Here is a 10341-nt window from a genome sequence, read left to right as displayed (position 1 = left end):
TACAAATACAATAATAACAAATACATTTTCTCATCCTAAATAACAGTTTGAAATAATATTTTATCTTTAAAAGTAATTATTTTCAGATAAATAAATACATTTTTATTGTTAGTTATATTTCTATTGTTATATTTTATTGTTAGTTTTATTTTTATTGTTAGACTTTTTTATTCCTTGTTCGTTACAGATTCCGTGTGTTTAGAGTGACCTCTAGTGGTCATAATATAATGTACATTTATTAAATCCATGACATATGACGTCACGACGTTACACTGATTTAATTGGCTGTTCCGCTTTGGTCACATGACTACCTCATCGTTGTTTCAGCCGGTGTAAAAACATTACACAGGTCGACCTGGTTTTTAGATGTTTTTCCCTCATTTTACGACGAATTAAAGACTTTGAAGTGCGTTTAAACGTTTGGTTTCACGCCGACGCTTCCGTTTGAGGGATTTCACGTATTTCTGAGGCTGGAAAGCGGGTAGGTGATATATTTAACAGTGTTTTTGTGATGATGTTGTTTTGCCCGGTCAGCAACTTTGTAGCTGTTAGCTTTATGCTAAGCTATTCAACAGAAACAGCCTGTAAATGTAACACACGGACAGTTCAGAGATGGAACGCTTTTATTATTCATTATGACCGGAAATAATAGAACAACGTCACATAGCAATGCAGGGAAACAATAATCATCCATTGGCAGCAGGTGGTCTGGGGGCCACATGCGGCCCTCTGTGTGCGGCCCCAAAGTAAACAAAAAAAATCATTTTCAAAATAAAACTTAGAAATATGCACAAGGACGATATAAAAAACAGAAGCATAAAATAAGCTACAACAAAAATACATAAATTATCCCCCCCAAAAAATAATGAAACAAATAAGAAAGAAAGTTTCTGACACTACGCTAAACGTAGCCATAGCCCCCGGAACTATAGAAACATTACCGGAGCTTTTTTTAACGTAAGTGCAATGTGCCGTTGAGTGGTCTAAAGCTAGCGTGGGTCTAAATCCCACATTTGACAAATTCCACCTTTAAAAATACATTTCTGACAAAAATGAACATTTTAGGGTTATCGTTACAGTTAGGGTTAGGGACAGGGCTGAAATAAAAGGGTTAGCGGGGTAGCTAAAAATAAATATGAGCTAAAATATAAATGACGGAACTTTAAGTCACGTGTTGCACCTATCACGTGACCTAAACTGGCCAATGAGGGGCGCTGTGTATCATTGAGGGGCAGTCTACTGATATGTTTAAGTACTCATAGTCACGGCCATTAAGAAATACATAAAATAACAGACATTTTAAGTGTCTAAAAAAATCATTCAAAATTGTAGCAAAAAAAATATTAAAATGACAAACATATAAAAAATATACAAAATGGGGAAAAAAATCACAAACTGACTTCAAAAAGACAAAAAATTACTGAATAATACAAACAAGGACAACTAAATGTTTAAAAAAGGACAAGAAAATTATTAAACACCCCCCAAGACGACTACAAAATATGCAAAAATAACAGAAAAACATGCACAAAATGAGTCTAAAAACACACAAAATTACAGAATATACAAAAAGACAACAAAAATAACAGAAAAACATGCAAAAATACACAAAATTCCTCTGTCATTTATCTGAATTCTGACATGAATGTTGATAATGTGACACAATCACATTGTTGTGGTCCCGCTGTGTTTAATTGTTGTTATTTAACAGTTAAATGATGAAACCTAATGAATGAGTTTCAGACTTAAAGTAATGTAACAGGTGAAGGAGGAACAGGTACCAGTCTGGACCAGTTGTTCCACATATTCTCTGAACAATGAGTCATGAGGGTTCTTCTTCTTCTTCCAGTGAAGTATCACATGTTCCTTTGTTGGTCACATGACTGCCATCCTGGTATCAACATGAAGGTTTCCTCTTTTTCTGCTTCTGCTTCCGTTAAATCTAACACGAATGTGGTGAGAATCCATCATTCAGCCACCATTGAAGTGTTTGCTCAGCACATTGATTTAAACAATTATTCTCATCCACAAAACGACACTATTGTTATATCCTTCTATAAATATATGGTTTCATTTAAATATATTTTATGGCTGTGATGAATGGATTTCTTACTCTTTCCTATGATTTTTGTTTATTCTGTAGTAGAGGTGGGTACCTCATGATACGATGCACGGCTCACGGTTATGATTATCTGACGATATGACGATACTGCGATTATCGATATATTGGTCAGAAATCATTCTACGATAATCTGACATAACAAGAAAAAAAGATTAAGTGGAAAAAATCCAATTTTTAATTTATATTTCTGATAGACAATAAATATAAAAAGTGTCCTATGAACAGTGACACTATTTTAGTGCAACATTTCTGTAAATGTGTCAACACACCAATGTAAATAAATAAGTATCTCCAATAGTGCTTTATGTAAACAATAAATATGGTCTTTATTACTTCATTATAGTGAAATATTCCAGTCAACAATATATTGGTTCCTTTGACAGTGACAGCATTTCTGTGAAGACGTACCTGCACATTTTAGTGAAAAAAAACAGAAAAGGGTTTGAAAATAATAAAATAAATCTTAAATTCCCCCCAAAAAATTTAAAAAATCTATAGCATATTGATAATCAATTGTGCGAGAAAATATCGCCATATCAAGAGATCGTCACACTCCAATTCTGTAGTTGTCTTGTGTCTTTTTGGAGTCAGTTTATGTTTGTATTTTTTTTCATTTTGTATATTTTGCCATTTTTGTGTTTTTCTCTCCACATTTTTTTTCCTTTCTCTAACTATTTTTGTTATTTACATTTTTTTTAATTGTTGTCAATTTGTGTATTTTTTTATAATTGTTTTGTATTTGTATTGTCTTGTTTTTTCATAGTTTTTGTGTTTTTTTTGTGTACTCTAATTTTGTGTGTTTGGAGTAATTTTCTTTTCATTTTCAAATATTTGTGTTGCCTTGTGTGTTCTGTGATTTTGTCTATGCTTTTCTGTGTATTCTGTAGTCATTTTATTTTATTGTCCCTGTGTAATGTTTATTATTTTGTGTCTTTTTGGAGCCATTTTGTGCGTTTACGTGTTGGGCGTCACCAGTTGTCCGTGACGGATCTAAAACATGCAGGATTGTGGCCCTCCAGGACCAGTCCAGTCTGATCCTGTGTGATTTTTTTTTTAGCTGATGTAAACACTTGCATCTCAAACCTTTTCTCTCACTTCCTGTCACAGATCGACTGCATCACATTCTACAGCAGGATGAAGACAAACGTCTCCTACACCAAGGTTAGAAATTTTGAATCCATAATGTCCACAGTCACATTACATGATGTTTTTTAATTCAGAATTAGTTAAACTGAATTAAATTATTCACAATTAAAGTATTCTGCTTTGTGTTTACATGGAAAATCGGTTTATTCGGCTTTATTCAACAATAACACAATGACTTTGGTCAGTTGAACAGGAGATAGAAGACATACTTCAGTCAATCAAAGCACATGCTCAGATCAACCAGAATGAACTTAAAGTGGAATTGTTTACAAGAAAGAGGAATTATGTAATTCAGAATCGGAATAAACCAGCCACCTAATTTTGGTTTAGGTTTAATTTGTAATTAAATTTGCATTAGGAATGAAGTATTTACAAGGTCAGTTTAAAGAGGATTACACTTTTATTCTGAATTAAGGAGGAATTAAAGCTCCCATGGAAACGTTGTTGTAGATTAAAGAGATTAATGGTTTCTGCATCTCGTGTGTAGCTGGACGACGTGGAGGACAGAAGACAGAAACCCAGCCGCAGACTTCAGATGGTGAGTACACGTACACGTGCACAGCTGCCCCGGTGAAATCATCTCCACACTGACCTTGTCCTCCTGCAGTTTTTCAGCTGTGTCGTCTTTCTGTTCATCGCTGCTGCCATGTTCTCACCGACTGCCATCTTTGGCTTCCTCCTGCCCAACCTCCTATTGTCGTCCAACTCCTCCTCTTCTTCCTCTTCCTCTTCCTCCTCGGACCATCCCTCTCTGAGCCATAGCGTCTTCCTGCCTCGGGCGGCGTCCTGTTCAGATTCCTGCAGGTGAGCAAACATAAGCTAAGACACGGCGCTGCTCGTTTTTATGTTAATGGTTTTGATGTTTTCCATGTAACAATTAAATGTAACATTTCATCTATGAACAGGTTTTCACTCTTTATTTATTTTATTACTATTATACTATTTTTGTTATTGCTATTGTTTTTTATTTAGTTTCTATTGCTTTTACCATTTTATTATTGTTTTACTATTATCGTTAATGCTATTGTTTGTATTTTTACATTTGTTATTTAATATAATTTTTTTATTTTATATATCTTTTCTTTATTGTTATTGCTAATGCAGTGATATTTATTGTTTTTATTATTTTTTATCTGTATTGCTATTAATATAATTGTTATTATTCTAAATTGGTATTGCTGTTCTATTATATATTTGTTCTTGCTATTATTCATTTTTATTAATTAATTCTTGCTATTAGTATTTTTTAATTGCTTTTATTATTATGATTATTAATAATATTACCTTTTTTATTCTGGATTTATTTCTTAATTGTTAATTTAGATATAGTCATTGTTTTTGTTATTATTTTAAATCTGTATTGTTATTATTATTCTATAATTGTTTACTAGTTATAATACTTTTATCATTCTTTAGTTTTTTTTCATTGTTGTTAATGCTAATATAGATATATTTACTATTGTATTATTATTATTATCTGCTGTCAGAATTGTGCTGGCTGAGAGCATCCCTATTGGTCTGAGCCTAAACTCCTCCCACCCCTCCATCTTCCAATCGTGGATGAATCTGATGGACGGGGCTTGTAGCAGCCTGGACATTGCCTCCTTCTATTGGACGATGACCAACAATGACACCGGCACTCACGAGTCATCGGCCTATCAGGTCAGCCCGTGTCTTCACCCCCACCCCCCCTTAATTCCCTCTGAGGTTTTTATATGAACAAGAGATTTTTCTGCTGCTCAGGGTGAAGCCGTCCTGAATAAACTCGTTGAACTGTCGGGAAAGTTAACAGTTCGGATTGCAGTGAACGCACCACAGCAGAGACAGCCTATTGACGACCTCCGGCTGCTCAGTGACTCAGGTATCAGGTCTAATGAACGTTTAAAAGCTACCATGGCTCATATTATCACATTATTATGTTTCTTCACTTAGAATCCATCATTTATTTTCCAATGAACATGGGTCTGCCACCAGGGGGCAGTAGAGGACAGTGATTTGTGAGCACACTGGGAGAGGGTCACCAGATGCCTTCCAAAAACAAAGAATATTTAATGAACAATTTGAGCCCAGTTTTGCTTATTTTTACGCTTATTTGCAACTACACCAAACTCACCATATTTTAACTTTTTCTTGCCATATTTTTGCTCCTTTTAATGTATTTTTGCTACATTTCTCCCATTTTTGACACTTCTACATCACATTTCAATGACTTTCTACACATTTTTTCCACTTTCCAGACATGTTCAGCACTTATAAACCCTTTCTACCACTTTTACACCTAATGTAACATATGTATTATTGCCACTTTTAACCTCTTTTCACCATATTTCAGAATTATTTTTGCCAATTTAACCACATTCATGATTATTCACACCCATTGTTTGCTAGTTTGAACTAATTGTTCCTACTTTTTCCTCCCACCACTAAACTAATATTGACACTTCGAACCATTTTTACCACTTTTTCTGTCTGTTTTTATCCACTTTAATTTACAACTTTTAACCATTTTCTGTGATTTTTAAAATCCCTTTTCACCTCCTTTTCCACCATTATTGGTCACTTTGAACTCATTTTATTAGTGATTAAAACCAGGATTTCCATCTTTAAGATGACTATAATAATAATAAACAGTGGATATTATTCAGATGAATAAATAAATGTGGTTTTCACAGATTCATAGAACAATGGACCATCATTTTACTGACTTTATGGTGTGTGTGTGTATATTGTGTGTGTGTGTATATATGTATATCAGGAGCCGATATCAGAATCGTGAACATGAAGGATCTGACTTCAGGCGTGCTCCACACTAAGTTCTGGATCGTAGATAAGAAACACATTTACATCGGCAGCGCTAACATGGACTGGAGGTCCCTCACACAGGTACAAACACTGGGACGACACTTTAATCTAAATTATTTTATTCAAAGCTGAGAGTAAAATATTGTTGATTTATTTCTCTGGAACAATCAGTAACAAGAAGAGTCAGTAGAGGGCAGTATAACACCGTAACAGTGTTAAAGTACTGATTTTATAACATAAGATGGGAAAACTGTAAATTTAATAATCCAATTTTATTCTCCCTTTTTTTGTGGAGCTTTAGCAGATAAAACAAAATAAAAACAATCCATTTCAAATCAGAATGAACTTTGTCCATGTAATGTATGTTATACACACGAGGAATTTGACTTGTGATGAAAATGTGGTCACGATCCTAAAAAGGTTGAGAACTGCTGTCTTAAAAACAGATGTGGTTTTGTGTCGTTAGTTATGGTTTAGTGATGATGTGGGCTAATTAAATCTTTAAACTCATACGTTGACCTTTATTTCTAATCGGGCATTCTAAACTGACGCCTGCGTTTATTTCTGCAGGTCAAAGAACTGGGCGCTGTCGTCTACAACTGCAGCTGCCTGGCAGCAGACCTGGGGAAGATCTTTGAGGCGTACTGGTTTGTGGGGGAGAACCACTCCATCCCATCACCGTGGCCCAGCAGCTTCTCCACCCACTACAACAAAGACACGCCCCTCCAGCTGCCCCTCAACAACACGCCCTCCAGCGTCTACCTGTCGGTGAGAGAAATGTAGTGTGTCGTTATTATTGTTGTTTTCTATGTTTTATATTTTATTTTTATTCTCGTTTTGTATATTTTTGTTAATTGTATTAATATTATGTATTTTTCTGTCAACTGTATTTTTGTTTATTTGTCATTTTGTATTTTTTGTGTATTGTTTTCTTAAAAATAATTTGTGTTTGAGTCATTTTCTGAATTTTCTGCTCATTGGTAATCATTTTTTGCTATTTTGTCTGTATTTTTGTCATTTAGTGTGTTTTTTGAGTCGTATGTATTTTTCTGTCATTTTCTGTGTTTTGGTGGTTTGTGTATTTTTTGTTGTTGTGTATTGTTTTGGTTTTGAAATGTTACGTAATTTTGCCTGCTTTGCTTGTATTTTAGTTATTCTCTGAGTGTTTCCATCACTTTTGTTTTGTAAGTTTTTTTTCTGTTTTTGGAGTCATTCCGTGTGTTTTTATTTTGTGGACCTCAGTGGTCTGTGGTGATGACTTTTCTGCACATTATGGTGACGTTCAAGCATCTGTATTTGTTCCTCCTCAGAGTTCTCCTCCATCGTTCTGTGCCACAGGCAGGACTTCAGACCTCCAGTCCATCCTCAGCGTGATTGACGACGCTCAGAGCTTCATCTACATCGCTGTCATGACCTACCAGCCCACCACAGACTTCACCTTGCCAAAGAGGTGGGATTCTTTTAACGCTTCTAGATGCGATAGAATAGAATAGTTCACCTGTGACCTGTGGCGCCCCCTGCAGGTACTGGGCAGACATCGACACACAGCTGAGACGAATGGCGTTTGAGAGGCGTGTGAAAGTGTATCTGTTGATCAGCTGCTGGGCCAACTCTCAGCCCCTCATGTTCCCCTTCCTCAAGTCTCTGTCCTCAGTCTACTCGCCCAACGGGAGGCTGGACATCCAGGTGGTGAGTGGGACCCCAGCATCTCTATACGTGTGTCATTTAGACTGATCGGGTTGTAAAAATCTCTTCTTTTATCCGTCACGTTCATTTCTAAAATGAGGATTTCATTAAATGTCATGTGTGCGTGTGACGTCACGTATCAAACTGATGAACACTTTTTCTGTTCTAAAACCTTGACTTTAATCAGTTTCATTAATCAATTAATCAAACCGTCAACAACGCGTAATATTATTTGTTAAGAGAGGATACAATATTTTAAATTTCTTCAATAACGCACTATTTAGGGTTGCTTTGTGTGTCATATTGTGCGTTTTTTCTGTTATTTTGTGTTTTTCCTTCAATTGTGCAAGTTTTTTTCTGAGTCATTCTCAGTATTTTCTGTTCTTTGGTGTTTTTGTTTTTTGTGTGTATTTTTGTTCTTAGTTTATACTTTTTGAGTCATTTTGTATGTTTTTGAATAATTAAAATTTGTCCATTTTTGTAATTTTTTTTGGTATTTTTTAGTTGTTTTGTGTGTTTTTTAACATTTCTTAACTCAATTATGTCATTTTTTGGTAAGTTTTGTCTGTATTTTCTTGTCATTAGAGTTTATATTTTATCCTTTTTGTGTTTTTTTAGCTTTTGTGTATTTTGTCGGTTTTTGTGTATTATTGTTGTTTTTTTTTAAAAAAAGAAACGAAGTCATTTTGTGTTTTGAGTAATTTTTCTGAAATTGTGAATTAGTTTGTGTATTTTTGTAAGTTTCTTTCTGTATTTGTTGTCATTTTGTGTATAAATACTAAACAAGGCATTGCTAATATTTTTTTTAGCTTTTGATGGACAGATTTTATGCACAATAAGAGGAAATGTTCCCTGAAAGGCCACACCCACTAACGTTTTCATCCAGTCTCGTCTCAACAAAAACTCAACCATGCATCGTCATGTTTTAGTCCTAAAAGAACACATTTAGCTCAGCAACGTCATGAAAAAAAGGAAATATTTTTGTCATTGTTGATGTGACAGACAGTGTGTGTGTTTCCTGTGTCCGTCTGTCCAGAGGCTGTTTGTGGTTCCTTCTAGTGCGTCTCAGAAGCACATTCCCTTTGCCAGAGTCAACCACAACAAGTACATGGTGACGGACAAGGTGGCGTACATCGGTGAGGCTAACACTTCCTTAGCGTGTCATTAGGGTTGGTGGTCAATTCCATTTTTTTTATCACAATTACATCCTCAATTATCCACGTTCAATTACAACTAATTTACGATTACGATGACCGGCATTTTTTTCCAGTTCCAATTAAAATTATTATTTTTCCCTTGAAAATCAATTACAATTACTATCTCAATTACCAACGTTCAATTTCAATTAATCACAATTACTGAGCCTTTAATAAATAGTTGTATAAAACGTAACCTTCCTCTTGTGTTAGCTTTCTGTTAGCATCTCTAATGCTAACGGTTAGTGTGATTCATGTCTTAAATCAGCTGTGAAATAATTTACAATCTAATTACTGAGCATATTTTTGTCAGTATTTATATATTTATATTTTTAAAATGGTAACATTAACCTCAAGAGAAGTGACAATTAGTGGGAAAAGTTGCTATTATACATAATTGAATAATTAACTACATACTGTATGTGTGAGACATAGAACACTAACATGGTTCTATAGTTTTGTGTTTAAGTAAATTGTAATCGACAGTTTGTATAGAATTTTCATCCCAATTATAATTACAATCCAATTGTGATTGCAACAGGTTTTTTCAATTACAAATAATGACAATTACACTATTAGTAAGTATTGTAAATGACCCCCACCCTGCATGTTATGGTATTATCTGTCTGTGTACACACCATTACTCCTCTTTCGTCTCTGCAGGGACGTCTAACTGGTCTGGGGACTACTTCCTGTCCACGGCTGGTTCAGCGCTGGTAATTAACCAGACAGGGTCTCCTGAGCCCAGCGTCCAGGCTCAGCTGAAGGACGTGTTTGAGAGGGACTGGAGTTCCCAGTACAGCACTCCACTGACCCAGGACACGGAGCTCAGAGACCTCAAAGACCTCTGTTCTAACATTTAAATCATCTCTGGACCAGGAGTTTACTGTAAATACAGTATTTACATGCACAGAAGGGACAGGATTTAACTTAACCTCAGTGCTCAGAATGACCTCACATAATGTTTCTGAAGACACACAAACCCTTTGATCCTTCCTGTATTACTAATAACACAAAATAACTAAATGACCACAAACACACAAAACAACAGAGAAATATACAAAATAATAACAAACATGGACAAATTACTCCAAAAATATACTAATGGAAAATAAAAACACACAACACTACCCCAAAAACACACGAAAACTTAAAATGTACAAAAAAACATTAAAATAAACAAAAGAACAACAGAAATACTTAAAATGACTCATAACATTGAAAAATACACAAATTGGCCCCAAAACACAAAATTACTACTAATGTACACAAAACTTACTGAAAAATATACTAAATGCCAAAATAAATACACAAAGTAACTAAAAAAATACACAATGACAGAAGTACAGTAGCCCGCCGGCTGCCTGTTCGGCGTGGCTCTGGTCGTCT

The 10341-nt window shown here is 34.9% G+C and overlaps 1 protein-coding gene across 1 annotated transcript; it reads left to right on the top strand.

Moving 5' to 3' along the window:
• Positions 1-298: 298 nt before the first annotated feature.
• On the top strand, positions 299-9970 carry pld3 (phospholipase D family member 3). Its single transcript, XM_028464758.1, has 12 exons — positions 299-481; positions 3230-3283; positions 3756-3806; positions 3876-4072; positions 4756-4930; positions 5012-5129; positions 6024-6151; positions 6641-6838; positions 7381-7520; positions 7594-7759; positions 8793-8892; positions 9616-9970. The coding sequence occupies exons 2-12, from the start codon at positions 3257-3259 to the stop codon at positions 9813-9815; spliced, it is 1500 nt and encodes a 499-aa protein (XP_028320559.1). The 5' UTR covers positions 299-481; positions 3230-3256; the 3' UTR covers positions 9816-9970.
• Positions 9971-10341: the final 371 nt, after the last annotated feature.

Source organism: Gouania willdenowi, chromosome 13, assembly GCF_900634775.1.
Source record: "Gouania willdenowi chromosome 13, fGouWil2.1, whole genome shotgun sequence".
NCBI lineage: Eukaryota > Metazoa > Chordata > Actinopteri > Blenniiformes > Gobiesocidae > Gouania > Gouania willdenowi.
Note: the sequence above shows the minus strand (reverse complement) of the source record. Positions and strands in the feature narration are given on the sequence as shown.